General features: G+C 37.7%; 2 protein-coding genes across 4 annotated transcripts in view; one reads left to right on the top strand and one right to left on the bottom strand.

Moving 5' to 3' along the window:
* Nucleotides 1–131: 131 nt before the first annotated feature.
* LOC131779554 (cyclic nucleotide-gated channel alpha-3) overlaps nt 132–22,736 on the top strand; it is a 31,315-nt gene continuing 8,710 nt past the window's right edge. The window contains exons 1-10 of one of the 2 annotated variants that reach the window (XM_059096116.2): nt 132–300; nt 4,247–4,329; nt 17,217–17,424; nt 19,302–19,315; nt 19,965–20,091; nt 20,843–20,902; nt 21,115–21,192; nt 21,400–21,510; nt 21,731–21,836; nt 22,290–22,539. In XM_059096116.2, coding sequence (XP_058952099.1) covers nt 17,260–17,424; nt 19,302–19,315; nt 19,965–20,091; nt 20,843–20,902; nt 21,115–21,192; nt 21,400–21,510; nt 21,731–21,836; nt 22,290–22,539 — 911 coding nt within the window. In that variant the 5' untranslated portion in view covers nt 132–300; nt 4,247–4,329; nt 17,217–17,259. The remainder of the gene's footprint in view (nt 301–4,246; nt 4,330–17,216; nt 17,425–19,301; nt 19,316–19,964; nt 20,092–20,842; nt 20,903–21,114; nt 21,193–21,399; nt 21,511–21,730; nt 21,837–22,289; nt 22,540–22,736) is intronic. The other variant, XM_059096117.2, reaches the window with a different exon arrangement.
* LOC131779555 (WD repeat-containing protein 86) lies at nt 2,692–10,267 on the bottom strand. 2 transcript variants are annotated; one of them, XM_059096119.2, is made up of 5 exons: nt 10,111–10,267; nt 7,893–8,919; nt 5,392–5,527; nt 4,668–4,777; nt 2,692–4,095 (listed from the first exon to the last, which is right to left on the bottom strand). In XM_059096119.2, exons 2-5 carry the CDS (start codon nt 8,676–8,678, stop codon nt 3,970–3,972), a joined length of 1,158 nt encoding a protein of 385 aa, XP_058952102.1. In that variant the 5' UTR covers nt 8,679–8,919; nt 10,111–10,267; the 3' UTR covers nt 2,692–3,969. The 2 variants fall into 2 exon arrangements, with proteins under 2 accessions (XP_058952102.1, XP_058952101.1); XM_059096118.2 differs by lacking the exon at nt 10,111–10,267 and having other exon boundaries at nt 7,893–8,999.

The following is a 22,736-nucleotide window of genomic DNA, read 5'->3' as shown; positions in this document are numbered from 1 at the left end:
TTGGCGACAAAAAAGTTTTAGGAAGGGTGCAAAGAAACGGCGCCAATCTTTTCCCTCAGCAAGCCAATCAGAGTACACAAATATGATGACGTATTTAGGGGCGCCAAACCCGCGACAACACACGAGTCAAGTTTCATGGAAGCGTGTTTGAATACAGCTGGGCAACTCTGCATCATAAAATGAGTGGATATGAATCTCTAGCAGAGAATGCAGACGAAATGGTGGTAGGGCAAATTTTTGCCTTTTCACCTTTTACTTAGCTCTGAGTCCTTCAAGGGCAGAAAGCACCGTCGTGACCAGGTAAAACTTTTGAAAAACACATAGCTTCTGTATCGATCTTCGTTATAGTTCGTCTTTGGTATACCTTGGCTACGAAAAGATCACTCTTTTGCCATAGCAAACATTGCATTTACTTAAGCTAGAGCTTGAATATGGCCCGTTCAATCTGGTGGTGAGGAAGTTAATGAACCTTTTATTCGCCTTTGTCACCCACTCTTTAAAAGGGACGCAAATTACCGTGGTTTTTCTAATAACCTCAGTCCCAATTCAACCATAATTCGTCATCGGATTAGGGACCTGTTACGTTCACAGCCAATAAAGATGTCAAAGCAAGGAAACAGTAGTGACAAAAAACGGGAAAGTTCGTCAGGTTCTTATTCAGGGGTCATTCCAAACTTTTTTGACAGCTTTGAAGCTTCTCGTTTGTTATTACTCCTTGACTTTGACACTCTATTTGACAGATAATCAAGACAAAGCAAAATTCTCAGGAATGATTGGTTATCACCGGTCCGATATGGCATGTGGCAGTTTGTGGCCTTTCCCTTCATCTAGGCAGTTCAGAAAGCCACAAAACTCTAGAACAAAAATTTATCTTCCAAATCAGCACTCTTAATTCCCAGGGTATCAACAAGTGCTTTTCATTCAACTAATTTATTCGTGTATTCTCATGACAATATTCCCACCAATAGCATATCTCCATTTTTGGCATATAAACTCACACACAACCCACAATTCCTCCAATCACTCTGACAAAGGGCTAATGCTTGAAACATAGCCTTTAAACTCTTTACAGTGGCCAATTTATGTTGATAACACTAACTTGATAACTTAGTTGATAACTCCAAGTTACCCTGATGTGAGCACTAATAGGACTGTGTAGGCATCATGCTTGTAATTGGACAGTGTAATAGGACAGTTAAAGGAACAGTTAGCATGTCATGGCAGTGTAAGTGGACAGAATGTGTCATGTGCACATGCTGTTGCCTTGCATTTTGCAACAGTAACTTGGTTTTTTTTATGAAAACAGTTTTATGAAATAGTTTTGATTAATTGGTAACAGGACTTTGTGTTGTCCAATTCTATCTGTAATCTTACTTTTGATTAACAAATGGGGCTCCCCCTTTGCGACTGTCCCATTTTTGTACTCTTATGATTACAGAAGGAATTGAAATCCACCCATTCATATTAGTATCACTTTTTGATTCCTGTGAAACTTCCTTCTTTATGCACACCATCCATATACCCAGTCAATGAACCACTCTTTTATGGATGATTTTCCAATGCTTTGGTGCAAAGTTTATTTTTTGTTTTTCTCTCTTGCAAATATACACTGATGAAACATGGATTTACCACTGTATTTGTATTATCTGTTTCTAAATTCTTGATGTTTTATCTGTAAATGTTCCAGTAGTGCATAACTGCTCCGTGCTACTTGATACACAAACAAAGATACATGACTTCATCAAAATCTAGAAAAAAGAGTCATTTGCCTTTGGCTGAATAATGTGTAGTGGCCACTTTATCTGGTCTTTTCATACCAGTTTGCTTAAGTTGGTACTGTTTTGTTGTTTGTTAGATCTACACACCCAAGTCTTTCTATCTGTCATACTGATTAGAAGCTGTCACTTTAATCTAAAACAAGTTCTTTCATTGAAATGTTTACCTTTTGAAACTTTCTACTGACTTTTGCTAAATAAACAGTATAAATGTTTAGAAATATTAACCTTGAAGACAAAAAAAAACTTACTTTGTACAGCCTTGAAGAGCTTGAGTAAAATTATGATATAATGATACCAGATGAAGAAAACTCATCTTTCTTTGGAACACTTGTCAAGTAAAGGAAAATGTTAATTTGATAATTATATATAAATTTAAAAAAAACTGCAAGTCTGACTCTGATTGTATAATGTTATTTATCAATTCCTGTGAGTAAGTTATCATGATAATCATTTTGTGTCTAATGTGTTAATTTCACGTGGATGAAGTTGTATTTATACATTGCACATACTTACAGCTGCAAAATACATTAATTCTGTGTCTTCATTTAGAGGAGTGATAGCATTAGAGAAGAAATTCACTGTCTGCTAAGATATGTGAGTTGCTCCATTAGTGGACAGCTGTTTGAGACTAAGCTTCCTATGTTTCCAAGGCTGTGGCTAATGCACAAAGGGGGCAACTCCTTCCCCCTACAAACACTTTTTAATAACATATTTTTGTCCTTCCCTTTAAACTATTTTTAATTCATCTGCTACCCTGTATCCCATGTATTGAAGAATGGAAATATTGAAAAAAATGTTTTTGTCACACTTGTTTTTTTATACACCGATTTACAAAGTATATCTAGTATACCTAAAGTATACCTAAATCAAGCTCTGGTGGTGTTTTGCTCTTAATTTCTGGCTAAACAGGGATCCATCAAATTAAGTATATTTGTGAATCTACCTCAATTGAAATCTGCTTTTTTTTTTTTTCTTTTACCAACAGTGTGTCAAATCCAATTACGGTATGTCAACAAATAGAGTGTCAATTTGATAATACTTCACCCAAATTGCCAGCAATTTGTCTCTTGGCTGTTCATTACCATGTTATTTACTTTTAGTAACTAAATAATTTCTGGTTGTAATCTTTAAACCTTAAGCTAGTTGATCATTACATGAAACAATTTATTTATTCAAATTTTTTTACACCTAGTAGACTCACCAAGATGGTGGTACAATTTTAAGATATTTTGCTCAAGTTCTGTAATGGCAGAGTTGAATTTTTGATTTGGACTTGTAGCAATGTGCTAAACATTTATTTTGTGTAAGAAAAAAATAACAAGCAGAGGACAATCAGTACTCAAAAAGTATGTACCAATATTCTCAAGTAGCTAATTTTTCAACCACATTGATGGGACATTGGTGGTAATGCATTACAAAATTTGCAGTACTGGTCGGATCTTGAATTTCCAATCGAAAGTTAACATTCCATTACAACCTGTACAACTTCAGTCTATTTTAACTTTTGTGAGAGCATTTACAATCCAGGGAAATGTGTTTCATACAATGTAGATTTTTTTTTTAGCAATGCTGCTTTCACAGGTGGCATGACCTCAAGCATGAGAATCAAGTTATGCGTAGCACTTAATATTTATTGTTTCTCAGAAATTCTTTGATTGGAAGTTTTAGTTGGAATGTTTTGTAAACAAAAAAAATGAACAAGCAAAAATAAAAAGACAACACGATCCTTTGTAATCACCATCACTTCCATTGTAATCATCATCATCACCATCACATATATGTTAGTCAGACATGCTGAACTTACTGGTTGATAGACATGTAGATGGCTATAACTGAAATTCAGCACTTTGTTACTTCTTATCTTGTGTGCAAACTTTCCACTGAGAATGAATAGAGCATCTAGCATTTCTTTGCACACCAAACTGGTTTCATTTAGAGTTGCCTTTTACTTTGCAAGTTCTAAAAACCCTCAGTGGCAATCTTGTGACAGAGGAGTCAGAAGAGTACAGAGGTGCAGTTGTTTTGTTTAGAACTCAAGAAAATGGTGAAGCTTTTAACTTTGTTAATACACACAGCTATGCAGAACTGCCCCCAATCTCTTAATGAAGAATTCATGTGCAAATGATGTTAAGTTGGGTTGCATGGTTTGATTTTTTTTTTTTATGGATCCAAGTTACCCAGCCTTTATGAATTACTTTTTAACACCATTTTCCTGGAAATTTTGGTATATATCATCTTCATCTTCTCTAAGTTTTGTGGCATCCCAGATTATTAGGCTGCCATCATGACAGCCACTGTATAGCCTTCCCTTAGTAGCCTGAAAAGTAACATAAAGGACAGCATTATACATGAAAGGACATAGCAATATTATCTCCTTTTTAGTGATTAGTCAAAATCAATTTATTGTGAATTAATTTGAATATTTTTTTTTTTATAATCTTCAAGATTAAGGTCATTTTCTTTTGCAGAGTATCATCTCAGTTTGGAACAAGCATATGTTTGCATAAGGAAAAGGACAGTTGGATGAAATGGAGCAAAATGATGCCACCAGGTACCCAGTGTTTTCAGTACATAATGATGATTTAATAATTGGGCAATCTTGGCTAGAACACCTTAACACTTCAGAGTCTATGCCTCCATAATGTTAAACATGTTTGAAATTCTCAAGTAGTTTTTTTTTAATAATTATGTTGACCTGTACTTGAGATAACAAGCAGAGAACTCAGAGTATCTGTGAAATACAATTTATGGAATTTATGGGTTGGATTCCCATGGAAGCCTGAATATTTCCAGGCTTCTTTTCTGCAATGATGTCATTGAGATTAATTCTTTATTTTTCATTGAGGATTATCTTAGAATTAGGATACAATAACACTTAAAATGACTCACCACAAAACAGTTAACTGGTCCTGCTTCTATACCTGCATTGAATGTTCTTTTACACATGCCAGATTTGGACTCGTATACTTTGAGGGTCTTGTCTCCACTGCAGGTAATTACTGGGGAGAGATTGGACAATACAGGTTTATCAGTAATCTTAAGTTGTCTTACCCTTCCCTAGGCCATTATGTCTTTCCCCCCTCCCCCCCCCCCAATTCCACTCAGTAGAAGTCAAGTGAATGAGTGGAAATTTTTTCATTTAATTGTGTAGGTCATGCATATCTTACAATTCACAAGGATTACCCAATATTTGTGCCAAACATCAAAAAGGAATGCTCAACCAATATATACTTACATAATTTTTGTTGTTGTTTTCTGTTGTATTCCTCCTTGCTCAGTTTGTTAAGCACTTGTGTGAGAACCAATTGGATATCACTGGCTTGACATGTCAGTTGTTTAAGTGCTGCACCTATTGCATGGCTTTTATTTGTTCAATTTCTATTATTGGTGGTATGCAAAGCTTAAACACACTCCTTCTATAAGAATTTAATATTTTATAAGGAAAAGTATGATTTTTGCACATTTCCCTTAACAAAGCCAAAATAGTATCATTTAAACTAAGTTATTTTGATTGATTCTAATCAATTATTCATAAAAGCATAGACTACCTCTCAGTTATGAACTCAGCAAATGCCATACTAAGCACATGAAAATAACTTGCATATTAACTTACGTAGGCCATCGGAGAATTGTAGATTCTTTATTGTATGTTTGTGTCCCTTGTATGTCCGCGTACAGTCACCAAATTCAATCACCCAGCATTTTGCCGTTTGATCTGCACTACAGGAGTACATCAGCTTGTTGACAACCTTCAGATGTAAATGAGAAAATACTTCTATGGTACACTCAGACTAAGTACTAAAACGATAAAGGCTGCTGATCATCCTAGTAGTCTTCACTGTTGGATCTTATCTTGTTTTCGTGCAGTATTAAGAATTAGGTTTAATGTATCTCCCTACATGAATATTAGTAAGTAAGTAAGAAACCTTTATCGATGTGGTCAAGTATACTTAGCTCATAACAGTATTGTGAGTATTGTTTCTTTCTGGGTATTACCATACACAAAAGAAAAGATGAGTAAATGAAAAAGAAAATTAATCACAATAGTAATGATGATTGAAAATAAAAATCTATGAAAAGTACTAAAAGAATGTAAACCAAGTTGACGTTTTGTTTCTAATCAACCTTTTGCCTGCTTCTGTAAGGAGAAATTACTTTATAGTCACACCTGGGAGTGAAAGGGTGAAGGCTGAGAGATAAACAAGGCGTTATTTAGCTGATTTTAAAATAAATCTGCTGTAATATGGAATTTTGTTGCTGTATTCTCTAAAGCAGTCTTAATATAAAAAGATGGGAGATTTGATGCATTTGAATATTTAAATAAACTAACAGCTAAAAAAATTATTTCTATATTCTTATTGCTACAGTTTAAAGTCCTTATTTCGATACCAGTATTGTAGTAAATTCTCAGTGACCAAAGCGAATTTTTGGTAACAGTAATGTCTCACTTAAAAGCTGGTTTATGCTTATGGCAAAGTGTGGGTATTAAGCTAGCAAGCTGTTACATGCATCTGCTCCCACACTCTTCAAAGGTTATGTCATTAATATTTAAAATTTGACATTATTTCTGGAACTGGATGCGATCTGAATTCAAAATAAAGAACTGAAAACGGACCATTTTGATCAGAAGGCTACAGACAACAACAATAAAAAAGCAAAGTGGAGTTGGTAGTTTCAAATTTGTTTTGCAACTGATATATGAAAGCCCGCTTACATGCAAAGTTAAATGAAGTGCAAAGATGGCCTCCAGCAAGGATGCTTGTATACACGTGTTTATAATATTGCAGTCTATCGGTGTTATTTTTCTGTGTTCAGGGTCCGTTTTATGGCAAATCAACGAAAAACAATGTCGACAACGCCAACAGCGCGTCCTACGTAGGAGTTTTCGAGGCAAACTCACTAATTAGGGAAAATAATTATTGAAGAAAATGACGACACCATTTTTCTCATAAGTCGGCTTTCTTTGACAAAGCAGATTCTCCTTTTAAGCTATCGGTGTTAACACTTGTCACCACAAATAATTCATAGACAGGTCTGCAAGTAGCTTGCAAAACCAACATAAAAGCGTAATGAAATTGAATGCATATTGCTAATGTTTCCACGACAACCAAGCCTTTTAGCGCAAATTAATCAGGCAAAATAAAGAAAGGCTCGCATATCATTCCTTGTAACAAACTAAGCGATGCCACAAACCCAATTCGTTTAGCGTGCACTGTACATTTTTTAGAAAAGTCAATAAACACAATGGCAGTTCGGCAACAGTGGAACGATAATAAGTTTTAAGCTATTAAATTTCGCGTAAGACTAAGGTTTTACAGGAATAATTATAATTTATTGAAATAAAACACCCCTGAAGCAGAAGAAGGAAAACTAAGAAATAGCCCAAATTTAATGGGGTTACAGCGCTTCTTTTGTTTTCCTTTTTCCCTTTTTTGTTTGATGCTTATTATTCGCATATCCAAGCCGATAAATACACACAGAAAACAAGCTATCATGTGAAAAATTTGTTTGTCGTCGACGATTGCATTTAGACAGCATTTAGAAACCACAGAGTGTGATCAAATGTAGACGGAGAGATGTCATCGTGTCAATTTTTATCGCAAGATAAATTTTTAAGTGAAGTACTTTTTTTAACCAAGATAGTGAATACTCTAAGAAGAAGTAATTTCGACAATCTTAATGCTTCGTAATAGCACAACAGAATTCAACGAAGCGATAAATTGACATAGAAAGGGAAAGCTTCGTTGGTGCTTGGGTTAAAAATAGGCTTTCAGAAAACAGATAATTTCCGCGCTCTCAGAAAGCCGCCGACATAAAAAAATCGGCTTAAGAAACCAGTTTGTAAACCAGATGCATTCGTAAACGACACATGTTATTTAAACGATCACTGTTTTCAGAAATTATAGGCTTAAAACGGCTTTGTCATTTCTAATGGATCCTTCAACTGCATTATTATTCATAATTTGAAATTGCATTCATAAACAAGTTCAGGAAGTTTTTCGTTGATTTGTAAGTGTAAACTATTTCACAATTCATTCTTAAAAGGACAAGAATTATATAGGAAAATAACTGGGTATTTATTAAATTACCGTATTCCACACTTAATTCGCGTACCTGTAGCTGTATAATAGCGCCTTGGTGACCCTGAAAAGTCTTTATGGGAGCTCCAGTGAGAAGATCCCAAGAGCGAATCGTCGAATCGGCCGAACCAGTAAATAAAGTTTTTCCTTTACCATCCACAGCTAAGCAGTTCACTGCTCCGCCATGTCCTTTGTAAGTAACGAGGCATTCGTTTGAATTCATTCCCCAGCTCTTAGCTGTTCCATCGACCGAACCAGAAATGAGAATGTCATCATTGTTTTCCAAATCTGCTCCGAAAGCCGCTCCACGGTTTGAATCCGACACTAGTAACAGCGGCGTCACCGAAAACCGGTGCCCGCGGAAAGTTCGTAAGCATTCACCTGTGTCTGCATGCCAGCATTTCACTGTTTTGTCGTAAGAACTTGAAAACACTAAGTCCCCTGAGCAAATTACGCGATTTACATTTGAAGTGTGGCCGAGAAATGTTTTAATGCACGCTCCGCTCTCTAAGTTCCACTTTCGAACAGTCTTGTCGGCCGAACTGGTAAATATATACCTTTCCGAAACACACACGCTTATGATATAACTTTTATGGCCATGTAATAATCCTACACACTCTTCAGTCTTTGTATCCCAAAGGCGACCAGTCTTGTCTTCAGAAACGGTGACGATCGTGGTTCCATCATGGCTCATACAAATCGCGTTTATCGCTCCCTCATGTTCCTTAACGCTTTTTAACAGGTACCCGTCCTTTTTTCCTTTCTTCTTCGTCGGTGTCGCCGGCGTTTGAGTTTGTTTTTTTGAGATTCCACTTCCCATGATATATTGTATCGAGGCAGAGCAGTCAATATTCTTGTTGAAACGCGCTGCAGATTATCTCATTCTTGGTAGCCATTATACTTTGTCTTTAAAGTTAGCCTTCGATCAGAGAAATAAACGCGTTTTGGAAAACCATATCAAGTGGAAGACGTGCAGAAGGAAGAAACAATTATGGCGATTTTCGACTTAGAAGTCCCATGAAACGAAAATCCTGGACTTCTGATCCTTGTAGCGCGCTGACCTGCAGTAAGAACGAATGAGGAAAATGCATTGGAAACAAGACAAACAGTGCAACTCTGTCGTTCTTGCGGTGTTTCCTGAGTTACAGGAATTTGTAATGAGCTTGAAACAATGTAGTTTAATTAGAGGAGTTGCTATAGTAAGATCTTGGCCATCATTGGCCGACAGTAAGTTTCAAATTAGAATTTTCCCGTCGAGGTGTCTAATAGGACTTATTTTTGTCCGTCAGGATAATAAAATTACTTTTGTCGCAGCAAAACTAGCATAAATCGTTTCCCAAAATCTGCAGGAGAAGATTTTAATAATGTGTCAGACATGTAACTATAACGTTTTGTGAAAACAATGGACCGAAAACAAAATAAAACAAAACGTGACATAGATTGCTGTATTTCGAAGTTATTTTTAGCGTTTTCTGCTCTCGCTATTTCTATTTTCTGTTTTTTTCCCAAGCGATAGGGTTTTAATTTGAACGCGCTTGGCGATCAGACATATCAGCTTTCGGCTTTGGGAAAGCTTGGCAAGATGTTATCTTTAAGTGTAAAATGCTCTAATGTAATCAGAAGACCCCCAACCGGGAAATTCAGGGCATTAGAAGTTGAAGTTATTGTAGTCGTGTGATGGGGTAGTCAATTTGAATTGTAGTCTTTGCTGTTCAAAATGAATCCAGCCACTTTGAACGCAATTGATAGCAGAATTAACAAATCGAAGGATCTCATTGCGGAAATCATTTCCCAACCCTGGACTTCCCGGGAAGAAAGGAGTATGTGCGTAGCTCTCATAAAGGATTGTAAGCAATTTTTGGCCGTGGATTTTAAGAGGTTTGTGATGAACCATGCACAAATAATCAAAAATTTTTCAACCTGGTTGTCATGGTGATCACTTCAGGTAAATAAGCAGTACCCCTTTAACGACAAGAGATGCGTCGTTAAACGTGGAACAAACAAACATAGATGAAAACAAATAAAAATTAACTAAACTGAATTTCTCCATAAAGGTTCGGTTTCAGAGGATTCGTCGATCAACTTGAAAACAAACTATTGTTATCGTTCCCCAATAAACATTTTGAAAACATAGTATCAATACAAGAAAGCGAGATTTAGATAATTAATAACAATAATCCTCGATGACAGAGGCGATGGAAGAAATATAAACTTTGGAAACAAAACTAAAGAATTAGAGGGAAAAAAGATACCTTTGACGATAAATTCCCTGACGAAGCTGCTTTTTTACTTTACATAGTCGTGGGAAATCTTGTGACAGAAGCTCTGATTCTTTGCCTGTGTTGTCTTATTTTCGTTTTTTTTTCCGGCTTTCCATTCGTAGAAAGTTTTAATCGAAGGAAGTCTTTACTGCTCACGTCACGTTCTCGATTTAGCCTTGTCAATATTTTGTTTAATTTGGGGACACGATCACCTGTCGCAGAGTCACTCACTGGTGTGCCAGTTTTAATTTGGCATCTTTGCGAACTTGAAATTGTCAGTGGCCTCGTTCCATGTAAAATGGAACGTTCGAGCAGATCATATCTAAAAGAACCTTCCAGGGGTTTGATAATGCTGGAAGGCTTGCCACAAAACGCGGGTCTCCTAAAAGATTTCCATAATTTTCCTACTTTGCCGTCTGTGTTTATTATTGGTTATTTACGTAGATCTTTTGCCTTTTACGCAATATTTAAGCAGCGGTTTGCGCACTATTCACGCGCTTGATCGCTAAATAAAAAGCTGAGGTAGCAGGAGAAAGAAATCGAGATGTCGCATATGGTGCGGATTTTAGAATTTTTAAATACTACCTTGTGGTTTAGGAAATACTTTAATTATTTTTATGGTATTTTGTCGGAAGCGTCAGCTGCGCTACCCCCTGGCGTTGTTTTAAAGGAGTAAATTACAGGCTTTCAAGAGATCTGCATTTTAAGTTCGATTTTCGTGGCTGAAATGAATTAACAACGACGTGTTAGCTTTGTGCCCAACGTCATCACATGTATTTGTTTCCGTGGTCGACAGCAGCTGTTGTAAGGACTTGAAAACTATTATTTTAGGAAAGTTTTGTCATCGATTATAAACGAAAACTTACAGGTTCGGATGTATCTCTGACGAATTTCGCACTGGACAAGACAAAAAAAAAAAAAGGAAAACACAGCATTTTTAAAAGTGGTTAATTATACAGATAATTAAATGACGACCAGAAAGGATGATAAATGAACTTTTCTAATCACCATAGCTACCAAGTTCAATTTTTTCTTTCAGTGCAGTTTGTAAAGTGAACTTAATCAATAGAAAAGTAATTTTTCATTAGCGAAATACATTACGAGGAGTCAAAAAGACGGTGCGTTCAATTGGGAAAATTACTAAAGAATCAACCTAAAGCTTAGATCTTCTCCTTGGTTAGTTTGTCTGGTTTAAGAGCTTTTTCTACAAACACTTGTGTAATGTTTTAATGCCAGCACGTCTGTATTTTTGTTTAACGCTAGCAATTTGCATTTTCGGTTAAGTGCTTAACTCAGCAGAGGCTATTTTGCGTGTGTTGTTTTTTGTGTGTGTGTGTGTGTGTTTTTTAACTTCCGCTTAGTAAGACAACTGATTTTCACGTCGGCCTTAGGGATGAAAATGGTGTCGACTTTTTAATCAGTGTTGGTTTACAGGCGGCCGCGCAGAGGGATTTTACTAATCGCGGCATGACACGCTTAGGTTTTAAAATTGCGCCCTACTTTCAATCAGGCATATTTTGTTTGATCTCGGAAAAAAGGAATTAAAATAATTTTGGTCATAGGTTTGCATGTAAATGAGTAGTAATTTACACTTTTCAATATGTGAAGAAGAGGGCATTTGGTATTTTTTTCAGAAGTGTGATACGCAAAAGGCCATGTAAGTTGAAGTGTTAAACTTCAGTCCTTCAGAAGATAATCTAATAGCAAATATCGTTTCTGCTTTATCGATGCTCATCCTACTCTTCTGTAACTTTTGAAAAGATTCCCCGTTAAACCACCACTCTTCCTCTTTTTCATGACAGCGACCGTCCCAGGATTGCTTTTAGCCCACGTTAATTAGCGATCAACAAGAAGGAGGCCTTAAAACTATTGTCAATCAACTTTGGACGTAAGAATTTATTTGGTGATTAAATTTAACTCCCAGTCATGCAGGTAATGGAACACTTGCGTCCAGTCACGAAATTAGCTTTTTCTCCCTCTTGATCTGCCGAATCACGATTTTTTTATGATTTAACCACAGTGTTCAGCGTTTTCTCTTTCCATCTACAAAAATAAAGTATTACAATAGAGTTTGCCTAATGCGTGTGGTGATATGTAGATTTTGTACCAAACACTTAATATTAATCGCTGCCCGCGTCCGACCAAATTTGTGCTTTTCTCGATCACCCACAGTTTTGGGTGATTAAAAGTTGTTTTCATGTCATTAGTAGCCCACGTGTGAGAACTTATTTCGTCCCATATAGCAGGCATACCTTTGATTTTAGTATACCGCCGTATCATATGATTATCTTATTGCTGTTTTGGAACCCGCAGGGCAGGTGAAGTGCCGGCAAATGATCACAGATTACCGCGTTTTCCTTTAGTATTATTTCTCTTCTTCTTTTTTTTTTTATTGCAAAGCTTAAAGAGAAACTATATGAAATAGGCGTGATATTTCCTTTGGAATTTCCTCAGGTTCCTCTTTTGTCCTTGCGGAACACTTGTGTATTCTTTTTCGGTTGAGTGTCTTGGTTGAGTGTTACAGTAAAGGAAAAATAAAAGGTGTTTGCTACAGTTTTAATACTATTCTGTTTCGCGAACGAGCTGTTCAAAGGATTCCACACCCTTAGCAAACAGCCTCACGGACTCAGGTAACAGTAGATCAACGTATTATTGATAACCTTTCACGGTAGATTTATAAAGATGTATTACCTATAGCGCACCAACAGGCATGAAATTATGTTAGGTTTTTGTCATGCTGTAGAAAAATTATCATCTCAAAGAAACGACATTCCATTTCAGAAAGAACCAGACGACCGATCGTTTCTTATTTTCTGTTCCGCACATATGGCTATCACCTCTTGGCCTCGCCCGTCATCACACTTAACCCTTCAGTTTGAGACTTGACCAGTGAATAATTTCTCCTGACAATGTCAATATATTGCTAAGCAGAAAGGTGATGAGACCGATAACCTTATTCTCAGAGTCAATACTTAAAGAAATATATGGCAGATAGTGAGAAGATTTTAGGAGTGAAAGGATAAAAAATTTACTAGGTATTGGAAACACCAGGTAACCTCTCTCCTGCACAGCCCGTACGCAACTAACGCTCGTTCATACCTGGACTCTACTCGTGAGCCGTGACTCAAAAGCGAGGCTAAGGACCGGCTTGATTAGCCTATTTCGTACATGTAGTAGACTAATAGACCACAGAACAATCCCTCTATTTTTGTGCCAATATCACTTTCAATCTCCGGGCCACCAACTTGGCTTGGCGTGATGAAAACAAAATGTTACTCGGTACTAAGACGAGGAGCTGGCTTTTTGACTCTTCGCCCCCAAGTCGAGAGAAGTTTTGGCTTTCCTTTAATTCCCCCACCAGCCGATCTCATGACAGCCTTACTGATGTATTCCTGTAAACAGTTATCCTGCAAAGGCTTGTAACGGCTCATGTTACTAATGACAATTAAATCGATGCATCAAAGGTCAAGGCTCGTAGAACTAGTTTCCCCTGTCACTTCTGTCTGATCTCTTTCGTTGTAATGTATTACATGTTATCGTGAGAGGCAAGCTGTGGTATAGGGAAGGTTTTCCAGGAGTGGGTAGAGGAGTTTTTAGTGCAGTTTCGTTCTTCGTCTTGGATTGCCTTAGATTGAATTTACTTGGCTAGAAAACTCACTCCTTACCCTCAACCAATTAGATGCCAAACTAACACCGCTTGTGACACGCTCACTCTCTCCCCACACTTAGGGTTCTAAGTCCGTCTTGAGTGTGCAACCCTTCCAAGAGTGGAATTTTTCTAAACGGCGAATGCAAAACCACTCTATCCTCACTAATACTCTGAGATGCTCTTTGAAATTGAATTTTTTGTGTATTGTTTTGAAGTTAGATAAATAACTCTCAGACCCGTGCCACTCTGTTACGCCGTACAAGACTTCAAAATCTTCCTTTTGCGCGTTGTTGTTGTTGTTGTTGTTGTTGTTGTTGTTTTTTTCCACTCGCAGCATTTTCTCTAAATCTTATTTGTCGGTTGTCTCTGAATCCCAGAAACAGCCGATCGAGGAGGCCGTATGAAGCGAAGTGGACGAATGGAAGGTCCCCTCCTGATTCGCTATTTATGCTTGTTTCCCTCAGAAAAGACTAGAAACGAGTGAAGAATTCTCTCGCTTTTAACAGTAAAGTCGTGTTTTAGGTTAAAGAATGCTGTTTGACGTCAAGATCAAATGGCGGCGGCAACATTGATATTGATTGGAAAAGTTTTTATTCGCTATCTTTTCGCAACATTAGAATCTAAACTTAGAGAATTTCAGTTTAAAATTTTAAACCGTATTGTCTTTACAAACGAAAAAAAGTTTCGCCGTCCTGTGCTTTCTGCCAAACAGAGGTTGAATCCGTAGAGCATTTACTCTTTCCTGTAGAGTATCATCTAGTTTTTGGAAACATTTCTTGTCCTGGTTGTACGATTATAACATTTCTGTTGATAACCTAAAGAGGAAGATGTCATTTTTGGTAAGTTCGATATTGCAGAAGATTTTCTTCCGTTCAACCATATTTTGCTTCTGGGTAAGTTTTATATTTGCTCTCGGAAATACCAGAATGGTATACCTTCTCTTCAAGGTTTTATAGCCAGGACAAGGCGTATTTACAATATCGAACTCCATATTGCCGGGAAAAGAGACAAATTATACAATTATTTTAGAAAGTGGGAAAAGTTAATAAGTGTTTTTACGAATAAGTGATGTCATGATTAATTTCCATCATTAGTTTTAAAGTGATGTCATTGTAACTCACATACAAGGTAACCGTAGTGCTTTAATAGCTTTGTGTGTGTGTCTTTTTCTCTTTTTTTTTTTTTTTCTTTCTATTTTGTATGTAAACGTAAGAAATGTTTTAATAAAAAAATAATTAATAAAAAATGGCGGCGCTTAAAACGGAATTGCAATTGTAAATTGACGGGTAAAGGGGTTTACTAAATTAAGAACGGGATTTGTATGGGAGATATTTGCGGTCTTTGAAGGAATAACTGATAGAAATATTGTCACGAACGCACATTTTTTTTGAAAATTTTCGGAACGAAGCAGTATGCAGGATGCTCTTCACATATGAACCTAGCATATCAGGTGTATGGCCTGATTTAACACTAAGTCTCTGTGGCTTGGTGGTAGAGCGTCGGAGCGTGACGAGGTTTGATTCCTCTTTGGGACTCAGAAGTTTTTTTGCGTCCTACGCTCAAGTCACGCTCGCGTCAAGGCTAATAAACATACCCCTTATCTGTCCTACCCATGTAGGGTTTTTCGTTGTAAAATTGTTTTCTACCCGGAATAAGTTTTGCTCAAGGGATATGAGTGTGTTAATGCAGGTCTCGCTGAATTTAATAATGTCGACCCTCTGTCCAATTACAGATCGTAAGTGACACTTTCCTTTTAATTACCTCAGCGTCATGTTGACGCCTTTAATTACTGCTCTGTTATTGCCCTTCGGAGAACCTACTTATTACCAATGAGATTTAAATAATTTTGGTATGGTTTTAATTCAATAGGAAATGATAAATCTTCTTCCTGCTAAGTTAATTTTCGAAGTCTCCTGCTTATAATCGTACTCACTATTAACACTGTTAATTCTTTTCAACCCTAGGGTGGGAGTTCAGATATCGAGCTTAATGGCTATATTTAAATTTCCTGTTTCCTTTAAACTAGACAAAATTCTGAATCAATTAACGGATGGTTATGTAGTACCAACAGACATGTTTTCTTAGACAGGTAAAACATAGTTGCTGATTTTGTTAAAAAATAAGATGACGCCGTGTTAATACAAGTTGAATGAAACGTTTCCTTTAGTGTCGCACTACCCGTAATTTTTGGTGCAACGAGTGCAATTTCTGTCGCGACGTAAGCGCATCGTAGCAGAACATCGGAGCGCGGAATCCGAATGTTTGAGGTTGAGGTTCGATTAGCAGTTCTATCGTTTTAGTTGCAGTACGTGAAGGTCTTCGCCATCCTTAGCAATTCTCGTTACCGTTCGCTTTATCTTTGTTTCTTTGTTTATTTGATAAGATAACCTAGGGCGAAGAGGTCCTTCAATTAACGACAATTTTAGTGGCGAAATAAAAGACACAAAAATACTTCCGTTGCTCCTCATCCGACTTTCAGGCGAACGTTTGGAACACCCCCGTGTTTTCATTTTTAAATGGACAGCAGTTGGATAATACATATATTCCTTGTTCCTCATTTCTTTTGAAGGTAACTTTTTTATGGATTTGTGGCTTTTTCTTTTGACTCAGTAGTACTTTTAATGTATACCAGCGTTGTAAAGACATAATGCTACGATGATCTTAGTTAAATCTGTATTATATTAAGCGGCAAGTGGTGTGGAGGTCTATTATTAACTTTTAATAACCTCTGTCGCCGAAAATAAACAGATCTCAAAGGAACCAATGAAAAGAGTCCACTCAGTGAGGAGGCTACCCGAGTGAAATCCCCCCCTTCCCCCCCCCGGCGCTGGTCGGTCATTGCACATTTCTGAAAAATAGGGTTCTAACAAAGCATGCAAGGATTAGCAGACTTAGCACTGTGAATGACCAGCGAACGACTAATGAATTCATTTAAAATAAAAAATAGTAAATGATCTTCCTGTTATTTGAACTCCTCAGTAGCAAAAAAGTCGTAAATTTAATTCGCAAGCAACTCAAAATTCCTGAAACATTTCTTAAATGAATTTACGCACGTTTGTTCTTAGTTTTGTAGCGTCGACGAAAACTGAAGTCTGTGGTACATGTGTTTTAATTCGAACCTGTGATAATAATTTACTTTAATTTCAAAGACGATGTATTGTACTCGCCTTTTTGGAAATTCAATGGAACAATTTTAATTACTGTTTTGCCAGTATCAAACTTGTAAGGTATGTTTTTAAATAGATTAAGCTTCTAGAGTTTTGTTGTAGAAAGCTGAAGCAGCATTGCGTTTCTGTAAGTTTTTACCATTTTAAGCCAAGTCGGCGACATAGCATCTTCAGAGCATTAAGCCAATGATTTTGTTGTTTGCACTTGCTCTACAGTAGCGTGACATTCGTTTGTTTATTACTTCCAAAGCAAACTTCAGTTTTATTCTATTTCCCGACAGTCGCGCTGAAGTTGTAGCTCCAAACTTAGGCACGCTAAGTTGAATGGCCAATCTTTGGAGCGTAGCTCGAAAATGGTTCCTGAAACAGAATCCGCGGCGCAATGTAACACCCCGCAAAATTAGTACAGTCTTAGAGATTCTACAGAACCAAGAAGAGGCTAAAGATCACGTTTATTATGATGCCTTAAGAAGAATTTCAGCCTCCAAGGTTAGTTGGTTGACAATTTAATTCCTTGCGAAACTTGCTTTTGTTTGTTCCTGTTGTAAAAACGGTCGTGGTTTGTTTTTCGGATGGAATTAATCGCCGACTCCATATTTTATTTGCTTCAAGTGCGAATAAAGATTTCTTCGGAAGAAAAACTTGCCAGCGAGTTTGCTTTCGTTATTGATGAGTTCGGCCGGTGTGAACAGACACCAACTTTGAATTCACGATACTGAATTGAACTTAGTTAAGTTCAGAAAAGTTCTCTACGACGTTGGAGACGGTGTTGTGACTGCTGAGTTCCTCTGAACTGACAGCCAGCCATATCGAAACAGCGTTTGATTTACATTCTTTTCTCAGTGTCATAAGGTGCAGTGCACAGGCTGACTGCACAACGCAAAGATTTTGAGAAGCGGCCCTTAATTTTCAAACGAATCTTCATGGCTTGCTCTTCTAGCAGGGCCGTGTTAGTCCCTTCTTGAAATTACAAGGTCCGACAAGACATAAAGAGATGTAATATAACTCGTTGATTGTGCGCTTTTATAACTACAGTCGTATCTGTGTACCTCTGTCTTTGGATGCTAGTACTAATTACAGCACAAAATCTAAGGCCGCTCAGGGGTGAATCAAACCTTTTTTATTTTTTCTTTGTAAGATTTTGAGCTTCAGTTAGGATGTTTTTGTTTTCTCCGGTAAAGAAATTATAGACAAAAGCATAAGTATTCCGTTGTGTTCGTGGATCAATTCAGACGTCAAACTCATATTGAATAATTATTTTTCGACCGTTGTTTGTTTGATCCAAGGCAATCATGCAGTAAAGGTCATTTGAATTAAATGACAAAGTTTTGTTATAAGCGCAACGTGGATCCAATTCCCCCTAGTCTTTGTCGTGTGGGTTTCTTATGTCCTGTAGTATTAGTAAAATATCCTAAGCAGAAAAAGTAATTTTAATCCCGGCAGATTTTTAAATTAGCGCTTATTTGTTAATGTGTGCTGTTTATTTTAGAATTCGTACGAAATTGGATTTTATGCCAAAATTGAGAACCAGGGGATGGAGGTGTAATTGAAAAATCGGCTTTTAATTTTGACAGTGTGCTGATAACAGCCTGACACTTCAGTGCGTTTTAGTGGTCTTTGTCAGGTGAATACAACAGAATGAGCAGTGATGTCTCCAATCGGCTCGTTCACACGTAATTGAGTACATTTCTGGCAAATTCTAAACACTTTGCTCTCATAGTTTTCGTAACTGAATATGACAGGTAAAACATTCATGTGTCCAGCTTGTTCGCGTATAGTTTACTGAAGTTTTTCCGCATCTTAGACACTTGGAGAATTACATTTGCATGTGCGCTGTCGCAACACACTAAACAATGAGACATCTGACGGAAAATATCGACAGGCAGTGAACAATCTTCTTAACTCACTGAATTCTTCTGTTGCGGAGTGAATGTTGTCAAGTCTTAGGTCGCTGGCATGTCGAGCTTACGTAACCCTTGAAACAGCTAGTTAACGTTCCACCGTTCCCCAATATGAGGACTACCAATTGAAAGTTCCCTTTTTAAATTTATCCTCTGATTCTTGAGTTGTTGATTGCAATTTCCTTTATTGGTGTGAAACATTTCCAGGTAAATTCGTGAAGAGAATTTTTAGCCATATCACCGAATCATTTATTTGATAACTCAGTTTTATATTCTCATTAAAAGTTTGCTAGGAACTGTATTAGTACTTAAGGGAGAAGCGTCATGTTAATTGCTTTTGTAGCTAAGGAGTAAATAGCGACGTGACAGAAATTTCTCGAGCTCTTAACCTTTTGTTCACCAGTGACGCATTTTTATTATTAATGTTTTTATTTTTCGTTCTTTTCTTTCCGGTGAAACTTCAAGGATGAAAAACCTACGTAAGTAGAAGTATGTTTGAACTACGGAGAGCACTGCTTTCCTTCTAAAGCATTAATTTCTTCTGGCATTACTTGCTCCGTTTTTCAACTTCCTATAGGAGGGTGTTGGGAATGCGCGTGGGCTTAGTTTTATTAAGTGATTTAAAATAAACGAAAATTTGTGTTGTTGCTGCTTGAATACTTGTATATGTTAACGTTACATGATTATGCGCGAACGTTACGTTTTTCAGTGTAGGCGTTGGATAGGATTTTTGTTGGTGCTCGAGAAAAAATCTAAGCACCGTGCCTAGGCACGGGCACTTCCCCAGGGGTAGTACTCTGACACCTTTACCAAGCATGCTAACTTGTCTAAACACGGTTTCGCCAGTACCCGTGCTGTTTGCCATGCTTCCTTGCCATGCAGTCACTAAAATTACTGACTTCAAAAACGATGTTTAACACCTAGCTTCGCTTCCACATGAGTGGAGTGCTCGTTCCAGGGTACCAGGTTGGCTGGACAACGTCTATTAAGGTGCTCGGGCAAGGTGTCGCGGAATATGCACCCAGTCTGAACGGGGCCTTAGCTACTTGTGCTTACATGCAAGCCTACTTCTTTGCCTTGATTTGATGACAAGTCTATATACATTTATAAATTTACTTATATATTTAGAAATGGTTGCGCTAAAACCAACTCCTTACAAGAAATCCAGGAGGAATACAAAGAGCAAGCACCACTCGCTAGTAGGAGATCTCTAGTCAACAAATACCTTCTTTCAATTCGAGAGCCTATCGGAAAGGTATGACAGCCATGTGCGATTAATGATACGGTTAATCTCACTGTAAGCATTCCCTTTCTTTTGAGTGCGGCTATTCGAGGCTTTTCCTTGGCCATTTAAGCATATTGATATCGGGATCAATGCTGCGGATTTCCATCGTGATGAATTCACTTGCAGTGGACTCGTGTAGTTTGTCTCACGATGTAGTCTCTTTCGTTGTAAATCCCGACGTTTTCTTTGCATACTACTTGCCTTCTTCGCCTGAAAAAAACTATCAGGGTGCACGTGTGATGCACGTCGAAAGTGACTACATCGTGAGACAAACTACTCTACTTCACTACTTTTTCAGCCTGGGTAGTGTCTTTGATAGATTTTTACAATTTCCAAAGAAGTTTTCTAGTTTTGTTTTCCGCAAACTAACATGCCAATTATTGAAAAGAGGAAACTTGTCAAAGAAAACTAGACCGCAACTGAGTTGACAAGCTCAGCAATAAAGTGTACAAGGCCAGTTCTACTCGAGTGGGTCTTCCTTGACTGATGTCGTTGGTGAGTGTCACTTTCTGATGTGTATGTGCCGAGGAAGACTTGCTGGAGGAAGAGCAGTGAACACAAAAACAACAACACCAACAAAACGCAGTTTTTGCGCATGATGCGAAGGTAAAAAACTGACGTGAGTCTTGAGACTTTCAAAAACACATCTCTTTAAATTTATCAGTAACTTTTGGTTAGGATTGTAGTATTATTAACTCTTCTCTTATTTTCACAACTGCAGGTTTTTCGATCTGAACGACTTGTTGTTGATCCAGAGGATGACATCTACTACATATGGATGGTACATAAAATCCCTTCAAGTTGAATATTAAAATCAATACACCACACAAATTCGCATAATTTCTCTTTCTAACCTAAAAAGAGTGCTTTGAGCTAGTCAGATTTCGCGGCGAACCATTTTCGCTCCTCATGTAAGATTACTTACCGACATCCCTTTTATTGTTTATCAGAATTTGCCTTTTAAGACTGAAGAAATTCTTTTGTTTCCTGCAGGGTGTAATTGCAGCTACGGTCATCTACAACTTTTGTACCGTCATTCTTAGAATCGCTTTCACAGAATCATCGGAAGAGGTAGGAGTGATGTGTTGAAATGGGGCGTTGGAAATACGTCCTCTGCTCTTCTTCTTTTGACTTGTCTTCTTTTTACACAGATTTCACCCTTTAACTCTTAGGTGTTTTTATCTTGACCAGCGTACTAGTTAGAGGGTGTTGTCTTAATACAATTCCAATTACATCAGTCCTAAAACGTTTTTTAACGGGAACGTTTTTCTTGTTTAGTCTCTCTCTAGACTCCTTTTCTGGTGGGGAGATGTTTTTGCAGATGGATTGTATGCCTGTGACGTGTGCGTGCAACTAAGAACTGCTTATCGAGATGATCAGGGAATTATGGTACATGATGTTCTCTTGTCTTCACTGTATTTAGTCGCCAAAGAGAGTTTCAATTAATTCCCATGACTTGATTTCCTTTTGTTCTGATGACTTCAAAGAGTCGACTTCTCTGGTTATATGAGTTCGTCAGACATTTGAACCCTCACGTGGACTATTACACTCCAAATCCCTTTGACTTCATCACTCCATTCCATCTCCCTTTCCTCTTCTTTCTTTGAAGGTTAAGGATCCTGTACAATTATCAGAGACGTATACAAAGAAGAGACGATTTAAAGTTGATATTATTTGCCTTCTACCCCTGGAAACAGTTTCCCGTGTGATATTTTGTGAGTACGACATAATTACTCTCTTTTAAAGCTGTAACGGGATCTTTGTCGTTCGTATGAAAATCAGACCTCAAGGTTTCTTGAAAAGGCAATGACACTTTTTCTCAGGGTTTATAAAGTGATCGCGGGTTTTTGGGATAAAATGAGGAGGAAAGCCTGTTGATCGAGAGCCATGGATAATTTTCTCGGGCAAGACACGCTACACTCTCCACCAAGGAGTATAAATAGGTACCGTGGAACAGTCCAGTGAACCCGAAAACTGCAGGGTCGGGAGCGAGGGGCCAAAGCTGCGATGTACTAGCATCCCTACTAGGGAAAATGGCAAGATTTCTGTTTTTTTTTTTTTGTCTTTCCATGTCTTCGAAACTTTTACCTTGAATGGGGCACTGAACTTGTTCATGTCTCTTTTTTTTTGGTTTTTTATTTTTTTTCTCTCTCTCTCTTTACGTCTAGTTCCCTGTCATTTTTCGCTGTTCCGATTACCCAGACTTCTCAAATGGCATTCAGTAGAAACATTTTTCCTTATGAGTGACTATCGAACCAGTAAACCAAACCGCCTGCGGGCTTCCAAACTGATTCTGTACTTGAGTGTGGCAATGCATTGGGTTGCCTGCTTATACTACGCCATCTCTGAGTATGAAGGACTGGGGACTAATGACTGGGTGTACACAGAAACCGTGAAAGGCGGTGATCCACTCTCCAGGTCAGTGGTTTATGCAATAAAAAGTTAACTCCGAGGCAATTATATTTTCAGGAATAAAGTACTCTGAACGTCTTAGCTAGGTATCATATTTAAGGGTTGCAATAACTTTTTCTACAAGCGACTGCCGATGGTGTGATGGACGGATGTGCCCGTAAAAGGGGCTGTAAGGCCCCTTTCCCCGAGGGGGATCTGGGGGT

This window comes from Pocillopora verrucosa, chromosome 13 (assembly GCF_036669915.1).
Source record: "Pocillopora verrucosa isolate sample1 chromosome 13, ASM3666991v2, whole genome shotgun sequence".
Taxonomy (NCBI): domain Eukaryota; kingdom Metazoa; phylum Cnidaria; class Anthozoa; order Scleractinia; family Pocilloporidae; genus Pocillopora; species Pocillopora verrucosa.
This window is presented reverse-complemented; position numbering and strand designations above follow the sequence as displayed.